The sequence below is a fragment of the Galeopterus variegatus genome, unplaced genomic scaffold (assembly GCF_000696425.1).
Source record: "Galeopterus variegatus unplaced genomic scaffold, G_variegatus-3.0.2 Scaffold278, whole genome shotgun sequence".
Lineage (NCBI taxonomy): Eukaryota > Metazoa > Chordata > Mammalia > Dermoptera > Cynocephalidae > Galeopterus > Galeopterus variegatus.
In genome coordinates, this window is record NW_007726389.1 from 617,352 (window position 1) to 635,724 (window position 18,373).

The following is an 18,373-nucleotide window of genomic DNA, read 5'->3' on the forward strand; positions in this document are numbered from 1 at the left end:
ATACCCATCATACCTGGAGTTTCTGGGCAAAGTTCCCCAGGCTCAGGCTGGAAGGAGCAGTGTGAAGACCTTTCCTTCTCAGCTTTCACAACTAAGCTCTGTTAGATTTGCCTCAACCTTCTCTTACCTTGTTGTTAAGGAATTTTGTTTAGTCTTCAGGAGCTCAGCAATCGAAGCATAATTTCAATCATAGTAGGTTTCCTCGTAACTTTACCCAGGGTTGTGTTAGGTTTCAAGGGGCTGTGCCAGGGCTGGAAGTCGGATCATCTAAGCAGAGACTTTGGCTGTACTTAGCTCCATCAGGTCTACAAACATCATCAGTCTGTGTAGGCACAATTGAGGCATCCCTTTTCCAAACTGCAGGCTCTCTTTAGAAACCCCTTCTTCACTCATTTGCTAATGTAACTGGCCAGAGAAATGAGGGTTCTTTCTGTTATTTGGGAACCATACTGGAGTGCGTGAAACTTTCTGGATCCATCTGTTCATCCCTGACTAGGAACACCTCATAGCCACTTCTTCAGTGGGCCCCGATGTTGTCTGTGCTCTGTTCAGAAAGGGAAGGGCAGGTCCATGTGCTCAAAATCCCCAGAAACCTCAGCACTTTATCCAGACTCATTTCTTGCAAGCAATGGCTCCCAATACTAGGTTCTTTAGGAATCCACACTATCTCTTTATTTGTTTATTTATTTATTTTTGGACACAGTTATTTCTCTTTCAATTCTAATTTTCTTGTTGGAGTCTCAGATGTAAGGAGGATCCATAATTATTGGCTATCAATTTGAATTGGCTTATTTGAATATCAAAACTCTAGAATCAGTGTACTTTGTATTCTCTGCTTTCTTTGGTCTTATCCCTTTCCTGAAGCAAAGAAAGTGAATGCTTAGCTGTCTGAATGAAGAAAGTTTCATCAGGAGAAGAAAATTGTTGGGGGGGGGGGGCGGGAGATACAGATAACAATGAAAACATTTCATGCAGTTGTGTCATTATTCTCCTCATCATTCTGTCTGGGTTTTATGTTACCCAACATAGAAACACAAACTTTAGTATGCATTTTAATTGATTAGTCCATTTATTCTTTTTATGGTTTCTAAATTTGGAGATTTTTATGGAACCAGTAATCTGGTTTACAAAAAACAGTATGAAATAGATTAGAGAATACTAAACTACACTAGGGGGGGGGGGGGGGGGGGAGATACAGATAACAATGAAAACATTTCATGCAGTTGTGTCATTATTCTCCTCATCATTCTGTCTGGGTTTTATGTTACCCAACATAGAAACACAAACTTTAGTATGCATTTTAATTGATTAGTCCATTTATTCTTTTTATGGTTTCTAAATTTGGAGATTTTTATGGAACCAGTAATCTGGTTTACAAAAAACAGTATGAAATAGATTAGAGAATACTAAACTACACTAGATAATCTGTTTTCCTTTTACTGCTTAAATATTAAGGAATAAATTGCATGGCACACACAACAAAGGCCATACTAAATGGATGATGAATGTGAAGATTTTTGTAAATTGTAAGGTCTGACATAAATGTTATATTATTATGATCTGAGCTCCTAGAAGAAAAACATCCTCAGTCATCTAAAAGGCAATATCACTGTCAATTGAAAAGGCAGAGAGGACACATTCACCAGTTTGGATGAAATGAAAAACATTTATATCCTGAAAATCCCATATTTTTGCTCCATGTCAACAACTATAAGGCCTTCAAAAGTGTTCTGAATCCCTTCCTCTGCAATCAGATGCATAAGAAAATGTATTTTTCTCCATATTCAGCTATATGTTATATAGGTTATATGTCAAAAATAAAATTAGATGTCATTTTTCTTTAGCTACTGTCACTCTCCCAAGTTTGTTGTAAAATATGTGAATCCAGCCATTGTGTGTATTGTGATTCCTTTTTATTGACATTGTTATCCTGTGCACCAGTCACATTGAATGTAACTCCAATTGCACATTTTTAACATTTGGGAAATTACAGAGCAGTGACAGGAGAGCTGGAGTCCAGATCCTTGAGCAAGCAGGCGTTTTCACCATCTCCAACACTGGACCTGAGTTGAGGACTTGACTCATCACTTGCTATTCCGGTCCTGAGCCTTTCTTAATTACACTGACAAATTGCATGGCCCTGGAAGCAGACATAGCAGGCCTGCTCCCGTTAAAAAAATAATAGCCCTATGAGTTCAATGTGCACTTAGACTTTTGTGAGTATCACTTATCTACTAGTCAATTGCTAATCCTCAAAAATGCAGAGATATTAGCATTGCCTTAACATAAATTCTCCTCTTTCACATAACTAGCAAAGACGTAACTAGCAAAATCCCTTGAGGCAACTGTGATTTTTGAAATGGAAATAGTCAAATTACCTCGAAATATGAGTAAAAGACAACATACTTTTGATGAGATATATCTCTTCATAGAATGGATTGAAAAAGATTAATATTTTTTATTATCTAACTACATAAAAGTCTATCTATACTACATAAGAATGCACTTGAATTTTATCCAGCTTTGTTTTGTTTGTTTTCTTTACCATATTTTATAGGAAAAAAATTAAAATTCATACTTTCTTTTTTTTTACTTCAGAATCCAACCCAAAGCTGTTATTCTTGAGGAAGACCAGCAAACCCAAACCCTTGTTTCAGCTGTAAGGATTTGCTGAAACAAGGGATCTGGCCTCCAAAGACTGTCTTAAAGCACTTGAAGAAGGCATTCTCCAAGTGTCAAACAAGAGTAAATTATTTTGAAAGCCTGTAAGATATAAATAATTTTTCAGAAACACTAGAATTATTCAGTGATTACTTCTGCCTTTGGAAAAGATCATTGCAATGCACTATTGTGTTCCAAATTGAACCAGTATGTCTTATTGCATTTAATATTTAATTCCATTTTTTCTTTATTAAAAAATTAATAGTTCCTTCCAGAGCAGCACAGTAAACCTATTTGTCCCTATCTTTCTTTTTCCTTACCTTCTAGCACATATCCACACATGTAGAGTTATTTAAACAAATAAGCATTTACACCAAAATGTGCAAAGAGTTAGCATGTAATAGAAATGCTAAATGTATATTTTCAAGAGATTTTAAAATTCCAGGCTGGCCTCAACATATTCAATAGTAAAATGTCAGAAGTAGAAAAAAAATGTATTCTCTCCATTTACTCATTCCTACTCACAAATATAGAAAAAGTAATCCCCCTAAACCTAATACCTGTGTAATACGTTTGTTTCCTGATGCTGATGGTCAATCATAACCAGGCAGCTGGTGATATTACTTACTGATCTACATTTCTGGCAATGCTACTACGTGACAAGGAGTTTTAGGTCTGACAGTAATTTTCTTTTGAGGTTCAGTCATATGATGCTTTCTTATAGGGAAAGGTTCTATTACAGGAGGAAATTATTCAAATCTAATTTAACAGACTCAATGATTCTTTTCAGTTTTATCTTGGGAATTTTGTATTCCTTTCTCTACACCTAGTGGCTGTGTAACAATTCAATTACCAAAGTCCTTCATCCAGAAAGTGCTGTTCATTTCTGGTAATTCTCATTCTCTTTGATTTCATCTTTTCTCCTAGTTTAACACATACCAGTTGGTTTTGACTGAGTTAAAAATCTTGAAATAAACCTGGCACTGTGTCAGTATGTAGATTAAGAAATAAAAAACAAAATTTAATAAAATACACATTAGAAATGGAAAATAAGATTAGCAGCGACATTTCTTGTCATGAGGGCATTTTTTGTCTGTGGACGCAAAATAAAACAAGCCCAGTGCGGCTGAAGAAGAGAAGAACAAAAGAGGTGATATGAACTGAAAGATGAAAAGGCCGAGGGTGAGTTAAAGAAGCACATTGAGAGCACACAGGGCCAGCTGGCAAGGACAAGCAGCTCCAAGGGCCTCAGAAGGTAAACCCCAATTAGCAGATCAAGTGGGTGAGAAGCAAGTTTTGAAATAAAAGAGCAATAGCATAAACAACTTCAAGACAGATTAAAAGAGCAAAGTGATGAAAGGATTCAGGAGTCTTTGGAGATTATTAGGAATTTTAGGGAATTACAAGGATGAGAAAATTATAAGGGAAAAAAGTCTTTACATATTCTTCAATAAAAGAAAACCACCTATCAATATCTGTCTGCATGGACACTAGTATCCGTACTAGATTCTTGTGCTTCAAGAGCAAGTTATATCTTCTGATCAGATTTGGGTTCATCTTTCCCCCAATTCCCTAAATAATCTTTCTCTGTTTGATAAAATATGCAAACAGATATATATACGTGTACTCAAATTATTAACAATAAAACTAAAATTTTTAATAGAGAAATTACTGTAACTCCACAAAACTTACTGGTAATCTTGAAATAGTCTACCAGTTAAATTTGAAAATGAATTCCCATAAATCTTTCAGATATATTAGTTATATCTACAAAGAATAAATTTATTAGAGATCAGCAATTATCTGATTAAATTATTTCACACAAAAAGTAATTTTAGATAAATCAGATAGATACATTTTTGGAGAGGAAGCCTGAGAAAATTATCTTCATCAGTTTTGATTAAATGAACCAAATAATGAGTTTCTACTTAAAATTCTTTCAGATATATTAGTTATATCTACAAAGAATAAATTTATTAGAGATCAGCAATTATCTGGTTAAATTATTTCACACAAAAAGTAATTTTAGATAAATCAGATAGATACATATTTGGAGAGGAAGCCTGAGAAAATTATCTTCATCAGTTTTGATTAAATGAACCAAATAATGAGTTTCTACTTAAAATGTGACAAGTGCCCACAGACCCTTTTAAAGATTCCTTTTAGGGATTGGCCAATGTGGTAATAGAAATACATACAGTTAACATTTTTAGAACTCGTCTATTCTATTTTGTGCTTTTGTACTCCATAAAGAATCTTAATAACAGACTTGTTTAGAAAGAGCACTGTGGATTTAGATACAGAGTCTAGAAAGTTATTAAAAACATCTAACAATGATTCAGCCCTTACAATGAGGAAGACGCCTTTATTGTAGTTGAAAAAACATTGACTGGGAAGTTACCCCACCATTCTCCCTCCTTTATGTTTAGGTTTCAACTAGATTATATGAAGTATTTCTACATACCAATAAGAAAAAAACAACATTATCGAAAAATAGTAAAAACATAGGGATAGGTAATTCTGAGAAAAAAATAAATATTTGAAAAGCTGATCAGCATTACTAGATAATCAAGGAAATAAAAATTGAAATAATAGTGTAATAATTATTATTGATTATCTCTGGTTTGGCACTGGTAGAGACAAGGGGTCACTTATATGTTGCTGATGGGGAGGGTTCTGTAGCAGGATGTGTCAAACTCAAAAGTGGGCATGATGGTGAACCACTAATTCTGTCTCTAGAAAAATATGTTACAAATTCTCATGTGTACAGGTAGATGAAAAAAGTTCATTGAAGCATAATTTATTAATAGTAAAAATATGGACAAAATTCTCAACGATGAGGAAATTGTAAATAAATTTATATTATATCTCCATTATGGGAAACCATGACATGATTAAAAAATGAAATAAATTATACGGAAAGAACTTCAAGATACATTTTAAGGGGAAAAAAATCAAGTAGCAGTAAATAAGTAAGGAATTTACATACTTACTAATTCATATACTTCTAGGTTTTGGAATAATTTATAAAGTATTCCTGTATTACTTATGTAATGAAAAAGCAATACAAATATGAGATTCTGTATGGAATCTCTAGCTTTCTCAAGGAAATATAGGGCTCAATTATATTTAAAAATTTATTTTAATTTTTATACTCTACTTTGCATGGGTGTTTTAAAAAAGCTCAACAAAATTAAAAATTGTGAAAAAATATAGTAAAACCTACTATCTTGGAAAGAACAGAATATTTAGAATCATAGAAATTTGTACACTTATTCTTTATACAATCTCATAAAAAATCGCTTGAAATCTAAACGTCAGTTTTTGAAACCATATCTGTCCTTTTTGACTTTTCATTGATATAATCATATCTACCTAACTCAATTTCTGGAGTTTCTGTCAAATTCAAAGGGATTCTATAAAATCTCTTTTACAAACAGCATGACATTCTATATATTGATAGGTGTAGACATAGATATTGTGTTAGGTTGAGACTATTGGACAAAAATATAAATCAACCCATGTTTTCTGGGGTTTTTCCTTATATAACTCACTTTTATTCATACTAGAATCTATAAACACAACTCAAAATGTAATCTTCTACTTCTCAAATATGTTTTATAAACGGGAAAAAAGCCATCCTAATTGTTTCAGAAGTCAATATTCAAGTTTTTTGCTTTTCTGTAATCAAAAAGTCTTCATATGATTGAAAGAAGAAAAAAATTGTGTTTACTCATAAAAGACAGAATTGGTTGTTGCCGTTCCCGGTCCGGTACGGGCGCGACACTGAGGGTTGCAGTCCGTTGCTGGACACGAAAAAAGACAAAAAAAAGGGGGGGAAAAAAAAATGATGATCACTCAAAAGAGTAATCAAATAATAAGGTAGAACAGAACAATCAAACTGCTCAATCAGGCAATTCTTGGACTAGTTCAAACCTTCAGAAAGGATTTAATGACAGTTCTAAAGAATTGAACTCAGGTCCTCCAGTGCAGAGAAGTAGGAATTGTGGCAGAAAACAAAGGGAAGAATAGAAAACAATGCTTAGAATAAAAATCTCTTCACTGAAACGTACAATGACAAGAATTGCCCACATAACCGTGGCAATTCTTCCTACCCTTTGCAATGTAGATTCCTTGCAGAGTGTGAGGAAAATTGAATTCCACTGTCCCAGTTCTTCAAACTAAGAAAATAAAATAATCACTTGTTTCCCAAACTTTCAACTTCTACTTTTGAAGGCAAAATTTAAGGTTTCAGAACTGTACACCAAGAGAGTACAGATAAACCTCATTACATTTTTTTAGCCTTGTATATTGGTTCTTATTTATTCTCCATCTTCCTATAGCTACTGTGGAAAGAAAATTTAAAGGACTGGTAAGAAAAACAACTCAACTGATAAAAAGCCCAGTTTATCAATGACATGTGAAAACTTGTAATAGTTATTAATTACCTCGGCGTGTGCCTCAGTTTTTATATTTAATATACTCTTCATTGTGAAAAATTAACAAGTACCAATCCTAATCGTTTTCCATTTTAGGAGCTTTGAAAGGAAAACAAAAACTGAAAAACAAAAACAAAAACAAAAACAAAAAACCACAAAACATTTTTATTAGCAGAAAGTAAGCATAAGGAACTTCCCATCTCCTCTTCACATATTTAGTGACAACCAGCTGTCACTAAGCAATGTGCTTAGTGAGGAATAGGGCAGAGTGTGCAGGGTCCTTTTTTCTAGTGTTGTTCTGTTTTCCATGCTGACAATCATAGAGGTTACTGCTCAAAGGGAGCATAGACAAAGCTGTGGTTATAAGAGTGATTGAGAGAAGACTGAGAAAATGACCAATCACCATGGATTCTTTTTATATTGGCTAACAAATGTATGCTTTTCCTTCTGATATTCATGAGGAAATAGTACAGACAACAGAATGATGCTATATTAATGTATCCATATGGTGCCTTACTCAAGTAAATGTGATTCTCAATATTTTATGACCTGTAATTAGTTGAGATCTGGAAAGCTCTCTGTTTTTCTTATTACTCATTTGTTACTAACTGGAGAACCAGTTAAGAGATTTGTTCATTCATAAAAAGAAATTTAAGAAATGAGGGCCTGTTTGTCATTTAAGGACTCGAATTATTTTCTTATACTGAGAGGAGATAGAGCATGTTAAAAATCATATACACTGCAGAAGAAGAGGTTTTTCGAGGAGTTCAAACTGTGCAAAAATTCATGCAAATTCATTTTGTAGTTTTTTAAAAAAAATGATGAATTAATTTTAATTATACCATGAAGTTTTACAATTTTTTTTTTAGTTTTTAGTTGTGATTTTAGGAAATAGTATAGAAAGAAGTGAATGAGCACACAGAAAAACTTCTCCACCAGACAAGAAGCCAAACAAACTAATTCAAAGAAAAAGGTAGAGCAAACAAGTTTTCCAAGAGTTAACTAGGAGAAGCTGCCTGGAGAATCGCTTTATTCGAATGACTTGAGAAGCCCCTCCTCACCCTCTATTAGCCTTTCCAAGGATTCCTGGTGAAGGTGTCCAACACGAACATAACAGGGCCCAAGGCATGAAGCTTAGTCTACCGGTCCTTCCAGAGCAGAAAAGTTCCCCAGAGGGACACAAAGGTCTCCGCAGTCACACAGACAGCCCCTCCAGCCTCACCAACTCTCCCATGTACTGGCAGGCCACCTCTCTCCAAAGCCGCAAGGCTCTGCCACCTGCACCAACAGACGTTGTAATCCTCGTTTCTTCTCTTTATTTGTCTGGGGTGCCCTACCGGGCACTGCCAACTAACTCCTTTTATGGTGAGAGGAAGGCTTCTTCGTTGATTCCCCGCCCAAGCCCAGGACCCACCCACCCAGCCACCCAGCCACTACACCCGCGGCGCACACCCAAGTGTGACCGGAGCACACGCGGTCGCGCCCACACCCATGCACCCCACTTCTCCTTCCTCCCCACCCGGCCGCCACTCCAAGGTGGAGTCCTAAAGCAGTTGCCCTCCCTTCCAGATCACAGATGTTGCGGCCCACGGGCAGAGGATGCAAGAAATACCCCACTCGGAGCGACAAGCAGGAAGGGAGAAGAGTGGCTGGTTTCAGCATTGGCCAGGATGGATGCCGAGTTCAGGAGTGGCTAAGAGGGTGACCGGGCGAGCCCCGGAGCTGCCCAGAGACTCCGCCAGCTGCGCCCGCTCCGCATCCCAGGGCCGGGAAAGTCACGGAGCCGCCCCCAGCGGCGCGGCGGTACCCTCGGCGCCCGGAGCCCCGCCCCCCGCCGGCTGCGCCCGCCTCCTCGCGCGCGTGGGGCGACGCGCTCCGCCCCGTGCCTGTCCGGCCAATGGGCGCCCGAGCCGCGCGCCGTCTGTCTCCGCCTCCACCAGGGAAACTTGGAGGAGGAGAAAAGTTTGAACAGAGAGTGGAAGGGCAAGAGCGGAGCTCGGAGCCGGGCAGCCCCAGAGGAAGATGAACAGCCCCAAGTCAGAGACACAGGCCGAGTGGACGCCGAGCCGCCCCCAGAGCGCTCGGAGCGGCCCCAGCGGCAGCCGCCAGCTCCGGTAGCCGCCCGTGCTGCCCGCGGCTGGGAGGAGGGCGGCGGGAGCCGGGGACTGACGCTTCGCGCCACCTGCGCGCACCGCCGCACACCTGGACGCTGTCCTCCAGCGGACCAGACCTCCCGGCTCTGCGAAGCTGGGCTCGTTTTTGAAGGAAGGGGGGCGGGAAAAACAAAACAAGAAATCGAAGACCAGTCTTCATCGACCCACCCCATACCCCTCTTGCTCTCCAAGCTTTTGAAAGCTGCCCACTCTGACCCAAGTTCCGGAAAATTGGCAGCCACTGAGACCCGACTCCGAGAAGCCAAAGGTCTGGCAAGCTCCAGACTGAGCGGGACGAGGCTGAAGGCAGGTTGGAGGCGGGTCCCCGACATCTGAGGCTTGTCCCTGGGGGGCTCACGGAGCTGCCACCGCTGCGGCCGCTACAGGTGAGATAGGGTTGGGGGCATCGGGCTGAGAACGCGGTGGCCGGGCGCTCCTCGAAGGGAGCCAAGGAGGAGAGAGTGCGCTGTCCAGATTGTCTTCCAAAACTTGTTTTCAGTGAGAATTTTATTGACTCAGAGTCTGTCGGGAATAACACTAGCGAGCCACTTTTCCCTTGAGATGGGTCTTGCTCATCTTGGAAGTGGAGTGAGTTGGGTTGGGGGGAGGAGGAGAGAATAGCAGTATCAGCTTATAAATATTAATGTCAGTAGAGTGGTGCTGCTGGCAGGACGTTATTCGCGAGCCTGCAGATTTCGGTAGCCGCAGTTGGTAAGTGGCTGCAATCCAGAAAGTGGGATCGAGTTGCTCCTCTGTCTCATCAGCATATTGTTTCTTGCGCACGGGTCTCACACCTTGTGACTGGTGATTTCTGCTCACCCCGACTTTGTCTCTCTCTTGCCATCCCCACTCGCACTCCAAGGCTGCGCACCACCGACCACCATCATGTCCACTCCCGGGGTCAATGCGTCCGCCTCCTTGCTCCCCGACCGGCTGAACAGCCCGGTGACCATCCCAGCGGTGATGTTCATCTTCGGGGTGGTGGGCAACCTGGTGGCCATCGTGGTGCTGTGCAAGTCGCGAAAGGAGCAGAAGGAGACGACCTTCTACACGCTGGTATGCGGGCTGGCCGTCACCGACCTGTTGGGCACTTTGCTGGTGAGCCCGGTGACCATCGCCACGTACTTGAAGGGCCAGTGGCCCGGGGGCCCGGCGCTGTGCGAATACAGCACCTTCATCCTGCTCTTTTTCAGCCTGTCCGGCCTCAGCATAATCTGTGCCATGAGTATCGAGCGCTACCTGGCCATCAACCACGCCTACTTCTACAGCCACTACGTGGACAAGCGGTTGGCTGGCCTCACGCTCTTCGCCGTCTATGCGTCCAACGTGCTCTTCTGCGCGCTTCCCAACATGGGCCTCGGCAGCTCGCGGCTGCAGTACCCTGAGACCTGGTGCTTCATCGACTGGACCACCAACGTGACTGCGAACGCCGCCTTCTCCTACATGTACGCGGGCTTCAGCTCCTTCCTCATTCTCGCCACCGTGCTCTGCAACGTGCTCGTGTGCGGCGCGCTGCTCCGCATGCACCGCCAGTTCATGCGCCGCACCTCGCTGGGCACCGAGCAGCACCACGCGGCGGCCGCCGCCGCCGTCTCAGCCGCCTGCCGGAGCAACCCCACCGCCTCCCCGGCCTTGCCGCGCCTCAGCGACTTTCGGCGCCGCCGGAGCTTCCGCCGCATCGCGGGCGCGGAGATCCAGATGGTGATCTTACTCATCGCCACCTCCCTGGTGGTGCTCATCTGCTCCATCCCGCTCGTGGTGAGTGCCCCGGGGCTGCGGTCCCACTCGACCCTTTTCCTGCATCCACCTTTCTCTCTGATTCCTTGGAAGTGTGTCTCCTCCACGTCGGGGCTGGGATCCCCACACTTCTTCAGCAGGCCCAACCCCCTGCTAAGTCCCGATCTTAACGAGATTTAGCAGGTGCTTTTCCCTTACATCCCCGAGTTTCTTGCCCGAAAGCCTGACTTCCTTTCTACCCAGGGACAGCCCCTACCCTTTGCTGCCTGACTCTGGCCTTGAGTTTTCCGGAAACACCCCGCCCCTCTCTCTCAGATGTGGAGGGGAACCCGCTGTACCCACACTACGAACTGCAGAGCCTAAAATGTCAGGGAGGGCGATCTTTTTGTTGTAAGATCTCTTCCTTAAGAGAATGGGGGTTTTGGCGTTTTGGGTTTATGTAGAGGTTTTGCGTTTTTCCTGTATATTATGTAGAACTTTAGAGCTAAAAGAGATATCAGAAGCTTTTTAGTCAAATCTAACTCCCTTACTTTACAGAGGGAATGAATAACTTGCTTAAAATATTCCAGCAGAACCTACACTGTCAAGCTAAGTCCCCTCCTCTTTACCATGGTATGCCCTGGGAGAACATTTTAATGCACAAGAATTATAATTCTTTCGCAGGCATGGCCCAGACTCAGGTTTCTTCATTCTCTCTAGAGGCCAGGAAAGCAAGATTTCTCAGGGAGCCAATTATGGGCAGGCTAATGTACATGAGGTAATGAATTTGAATTCTCAACAACCATGAGAGATACAGCACCATTACAGAGAAGCTGAGGTTTGGAGATGGCTGTCTTGTTTATGACCAAGCCAAAGCTCTACAGCTTGTAACGGACTTTGGACCGTCTGACTACAAACCCTACTCATGTAATACTACAGCATGTCTCGCTCCTAGAACACTTAATTTTGGCGTTTGTACAATGTGTCTGAATTTTGGAACACTTCATTTTCAGGACATCTTTAAAATTGCCTTTGGATTAACTTTTAAAATAACATACGAGAGAAAGCTTTAAACCCTACCTAGTCCTCTACTTTGCTTGTCATTAAAGCAGAATGCACCGGGGCTGGCTAGTTAGCTCAGTTTGTTAGAGCATGGTGCTGCTAACACCAAGGTCCAGGGTTTGATCCCTGTTATAGCCAGCCAAAAAAAAAAAAAAAACCAGAACCAGATGGGCAGACAAATGTAATACTTTATGTAGAGTTTCTCTTGAAAGCAACTAGCTCTGAGTTCTACTTAAAACACTGCGTTCCTGGAAATTCTAAACTACCAACTGAACAAGAGACACCTTGTCTTTCTCATGCTTAATGAGAAGAAGAGAAAACTTAATGTGATGGGGTATTATTCCTTTCTTTCCTTTATTAATACTGTCCAGGGATCTTTGAAGTAAAAATATTATATCTCTGATAAAAGTGACTGTAAATGTAAGGAACTTAGAGGTGGCTGAGAGCCAGCATACAGTAGCTTCTTGCCAATTCGTATAAACAGAAATAAATATAATTGGCCAGAAGAGCCTTTAAGCCATTCCAGGACCCAATATAATTTACAGACTTTAAGTCACACTTGAGCCACATAAATATATTTTACTATTTGTAGTGGTAACTCAGAATAAAATGAGATTTTGGAAGAAACAATCCTGCTCCTGCTGGGGCCCCAGTTCCCCTGGTCTCTTCCTCATGTTTTACAGAACAGTAAATGACAAAATGAATAGTTATTTACAGAACATCCACTTTAAGGAACTGAGGAATTAGAGAAACATGTACATACTTTACAAATATGTTTTGGTTGGAGATAGGCATGTGAAGCTATTGATTCCTGCACAGTCCCAGATGAAGTGTTTTCCTCCAGCATGTGGTGAGGCAGTCAAAGCTTAATTCATTTTATGGACTGCAGTGGTAGACCTGGCCTTAAGGTTTGGGGCCATCACAAAGCCTTTGAAATTATTTGAGGACCTAGAGGCAAGAAATTATAGGAGTTATATTTGTGATTTGAAAATTCACCACATTTTAACTAACAAGAAATACTGTCCACTTGGTATAAAGTCAGTAACGCATAGTAGATGTTATGTAATCTCAATCTAAAAATTGAAACGGTCTCAACCAAGACGTTATTACATTAGTAAAACACTTACATACCTTTGTGAGAAATAAAGAACCATACAAATTGTAGTGGCTTCAGTTTTTAGTCTTGAGGTTTGGCTACTAAAATCTAATTTCAGAATCAGTTTAATTGTAAATTGGTGATAAGTAATGGGGTCATTACACTACCCACCCACCCACAATTTAGCAATTACTGAAATAATAAAAAGGAAACATCCACAAGTATAGTCTTATTTTGCTTACTTTTACAACTTTCTTTTTTCATGTTTCTCATCTTCATATTGTAATTTAAGATTAAAGCTTCTGAACTCTCTGACATTTAAAGCAGTTGGTCCTATCTTCAGTTCCAAGGAAACTAATGAAGCATCTATTTTAACTTTATCAAATCAAGTTATTGCTTTTTTTTTTTTTTTTTTTTTTTATTATTTTTTTTTTTTCCTTTTTGTCTTTTTTCATGACCGGCAATGGATCGCAACCCTCAGTGTCGCGCCCATACCGGACCGGGACTGGCAACGGAATCGCAACCCTCGGTGTTGCTCCCGCACCTCGCTCAGCCAGTGAGCGGCCGGTCTGTATGTGGGATCCGAACCCTCGGCGGGAGCGCCGCCATGCTTCCCAAGCGGCGCACTGTAGGAGTGCGCCACCGGGCCGGCCCATCAAATCAAGTTATTGCTAAAACCACTTGAGGAAAATCAAACCCTTTGGATCATTTAAAATGCTTTAGAAAAGCTAACCAATACAGCAAATATAGTTTACCTGGAATCTTCAGAAGTTTGACACAATATATAAGGAAAACAAGTAGCCACTTTTTTGTCTTTTGGACACCAAGGAAGAAAAAAACCACAGTGACTTTTAGAGAGTGATTGATATTGAGGTCAGTATAACAAGTAAATTTTAATTTGTTATCCAAAATATGCATATCTCATAAATAGAGCTAAGCTTGGCATGGAAATAGAAGGGTTGGGAAATTATTTGTGGATATAAGGAACTGTGCTGAACCTACAAAATTCTCTGAAGTGGGTCATGACCAATGAATAGAGAAGGTGTAAACACAATCTGCAAGAAACATCCCAGGACAAGATTTAGGGGGTAGGTGGTTCTTGTCATTTTGTCCATTCATCTATTTATAACCAGTCTCTGTTTTTTTAAAAAAATACAGGAGACACTGAACAAATGAAAGAGTCTTTGCTTAAGATAAATAAAAGGGATTGCATTCTTTAGAAATATGCCAGTAAGACAGCTTCCTAAGATCCTGGTGTTAAATTCCGTAGCTAGGTCAATTTCTGGTCCCTAATTTTGCAGTTACTAATGTTAAGATAACGATTATAATCAAATCTTTTGCCTCAGGGCTAAACAGTTACACTGCAGAATTTGGACAGGCGTTTTCCCCCATGCGCAGGCAAGCCAAGGTATTTGTTTCTTGTTTCTTTTATTTTCTTTCTTACCCTGAAGTAACAAGTATTAGTTTCTGTTAGGGTAGAATGGCCAGTTTGATTCATCTTCTGCCTGGGTTGGATAAAACAGGATCTTAGGAGAATAGCTTCCTGTGAGTGTTTATTTGGTTGCTTACAATAAATCAGTTGTTACTGTAAAGCCTTCACCAGCATTAGATTAGCAAAAGTGTATAAATACAGATGAAAACTGTGTAAATAGATACACTTTTGTTTACCATAGAAAAACTGGAAATGGAGTCATAAAACAACCTATGGGATTTCAGATCAGTAAAAATCACATCTATTTTTATCAGGTACAGAGTAATGCAATAAATTTGGATACAATTAGAGCACAATCTAAAGGATTTGGCTATTTTTCAAATAAATTTGGCTGTTAAAAAATAGTAATTCCTGGAGGCAATTATTAGTCATAACATGAAATTGCAGACCCAGTAGTAGTTCCTTGAATACTGCAGAGTAACACATGAAAGTAAGGTAGTCCCACATCCGCCAACTCATTTAAATCTTGAAAAAGCTCTAGAAGAAAGCAGGACAAATGGGTATTTTCACCCTCTCTGCACCTCGGTTTCCCAAGCTGCGGAAAAAGGATTTCTATTATTCTGCAATTGATGGGGTGGCTATGGGTGAGTCCTAGTCTCTTTTCACCATATTTTGCTGATCCGTCAGGCTTTGGTCTTACGGAATATCTGCTAACAAGATTTTTTATCTCATAGCTGAAGAGATTCTTGTAGTTTCCTGTTAGAATGTTGAAAGTAAGAGTTAAATAAATAAAAATCTTCAGAAATAAATTTTCGATGTAGAGATAGACCTATAGAGATTAAGTAACTTGCCTATGGTAAATGGCCAACTAGTGACCCAGAAGGAATGATAACTGAGATCTGTCACACCACCACCCGGTCAAAAAGTCTTTCCACTGTCCTTTACTTAAGGGAAAAAAGTGGTAAGAACTTCTAGTAACAGCTGTGTCAATTTTGGATTCTTCACAAGGTAGTGAGATAACTGAGCACACACAGATGATTCTTTTATGTGCTTGGAGTAGGACAAGGAGTGCACACACAAATCCAGTTACAGATCTTGCCGTTTGCTAGAAAGCATTACTATTTGACAGTTAATCACTAAATCTGTCTAATCAGGATTTCAACATTATTTTTTCAGTGTGACATTCCCAGTAAACAGGTTATTTATTCTTAAGTAGAAAGTACAGCTACCTCTAAACTGCAGTGTTCTTATTACTGATATATTCCACAGCGGCCAAGCTTCCACCATGGGTTACCAGAAACATTAACGAGAGCCAACATAGATGTTATATGCTGGGCACTGTACTAAGTAAGCCCTTTAATGATTTGTCCATAGGTTATAAGGAGCAGAACCAGGATCTGAGCAGAGGTTTGTTTGATTCCAAAGCTTGTGTGTTTACCTCTACAAGCTGTAGCCCCCCTTACAGCTTTCCTGTCAACACACCTTCTTTTGAATTTATTCCATTTTCTCCATGTTCCATTGCTCCTAAACTATAATCTTTAATCATTCTCAAGAAGTTTAGAATACTATAAGGTATGCCCATATGAATAATAAGCCACATTCACAAATCTGCAGCTACTAAGAAAAAGACTAACTTTTAAAATTGGAAGAAAGTAAATATGTTGTTTGTATTCTGTGAATATTTTAAGGTGTTTTCCCCCTGACTCAGAGGTTCTGAGCACAGAGGTTATCAACAGCACACACTTCCAACGTTGAAAACTGCCCGGACTTGTTTATTTGTATGGCATATAGAGCCTGTTGGATCAGAATTCCAGAAAAGTGTGCTCCGCTTCCCAGTGGCATTGAAGGGGTTGTGGATGTTCCCATCTGAATCTGGGTTTCTGTGCTTGGGGGAGAGCAAACCAAGTAGCCTTTAAAGTGAAGCACAGGTTGCTATACTCATATTTCCACAAACATTGTAAAGTGCGTGGAGTTTTTGTTCGTTTTTGTATTTTATTCTTTCTTCCCTTGAAGTAAATCTTCACTGAGAATCTGATGCAACGTAAAACTCATTCATACTGATTCTCTTCAAATAATTCGACCAGCTTTTTTTTACACGAATTCAGAGTTGTGCTTCTTATACTCATCTTTTTGCTGCCCTGTGAACTCCCTTTTACTGAAAAGACATTAAATGACGTGTTTGGTGGCTTATACTAATTGCAAGCTTCCCTCCCTGCCACCCATGGAACCCTAAAATAGAGCACACTTATTTTTTTGGTGGCTCCCATGACCTTGGCGTTATGAGGCTGTGCGCTAACCAACTAAACTAACCAGCCAGCCTAGAGCACACTTTTAATACAGCTTCCTTTTATTCCCTTCTATAGTAGTCAAAATTATTAATTGCTTCTGCGGATAAAGTGAGGCATAGAGATGATTCTTTCCTTGTCTCTTGTCACCTTGGATTATGAAAACCCATTATTATTTGTTCTTACAACACTCTGACTTTGCTAAAAGGTTACAGAAATTTGAAAATAAAATGCTAACTCCTAATACGGTCCTTTAAATAGCTACAAATTTCATTCCATTTTAACTGTTCCAAAATCTTCCTCCTTTTAGTAGTAAACATGTTTCCTTTGAGGTTGTGGTGGGAGAAGCAACCAGCAACAAAACAGTTGAATGTTAAAAATCTCAGAAATGCAAAGTTCAGACTTAACCAAGATCCTGTTCTGTAAGTCTTGGAGATGGCTGTGCATAATGCTTCTTAGGGAGTGTCAAAAACCACCATGTAGAGCGATACCGCCACCTAGAGGCTTGAAGTCTCTAGTTCGCACAAACGCTGCAACAGGTCTTTTCTGGAGATTACACATGGGACCTGATACTAACAGATTTAAATCCATCATTTCTTTTACCTTAGGAAAATAGTATGAGATATGAGTAAAATATAGATCTCATGCTTTTTAACAATAATTCCATTGTTGGGAAATAATTCTTAAACAGAAAGCAAGCTTGGTAGAGCAGAAAGCATGCGGAGGTCATCTGGAACCTCGGAACCAGACCAGACTCTGTCACCAGCAGGGTGGGGGACCTTAATCAGTTCCTCAAAACCTCCGGGTCTCAGCAGCAAACACCTTGTCTGAGAAAAGGCCTGTAGACTTGAGGAAACTACTAGGTTCCCAGGCATAGCCGAGGACCTCAATAACGCTTATGGAAGGAAGAAACCAACATGCTTTATTTTTTGTAAACATTAAAAAATCAGTTATGCTTTGTCTTGATATCATCATTTATCCAAGCATAGTTCATAAAAGCATTTTAAGAAAAGATATCATATATGGCTGTTCATTCTAGTTCATTCTTTATTTAGCTGTCTTTCAGAGATCAAGATATTAATTTAATCTTAGTTAATTTGAACATTTTATTCTATGGGATTTACAGGTCCATAATTCCTTATCCAAAACATTTAGGGTCAGATGGGTTTCATAACTCAAAGTTTCTGGGCTTTTATAAAAAATAATTATTAATACATGTAAATGTCCCTATCAGAACTGGAACAGTACCCTTGCAGCAAAACATAGGAATGTTTACTCTAAGTGGAATAAATAAAACTATAAATAGCATCACAGTCTGTTCAGTTCAGGTTCTGCTACCAAAATAAGTTTAGGTCAGGTTTTGTAACCAAATAAGTTCCAAAAACAAAACAAGTGAGAGCTGGCAGGTTAGCTGAGTTGGTTAGAGTCTGGTGTCAGTAACACCAAGGTCAAAAGGGTTCAGATCCCCTTATGAACGAGCCACAAAAAAAAAAAAAAAAAAAAAAAAAAAAAAAAAAAAAATGACAAAC

The 18,373-nt window shown here is 40.0% G+C and overlaps 1 protein-coding gene across 1 annotated transcript in view; it reads left to right on the plus strand.

Moving 5' to 3' along the window:
• Positions 1–10,135: 10,135 nt before the first annotated feature.
• The window catches only part of PTGER4 (prostaglandin E receptor 4 (subtype EP4)), a 10,971-nt gene continuing 2,733 nt past the window's right edge, over positions 10,136–18,373 (plus strand). Inside the window, exon 1 of the mRNA XM_008566931.1 lies at positions 10,136–11,011. Coding sequence (XP_008565153.1) covers positions 10,139–11,011 — 873 coding nt within the window. The 5' untranslated portion in view covers positions 10,136–10,138. The remainder of the gene's footprint in view (positions 11,012–18,373) is intronic.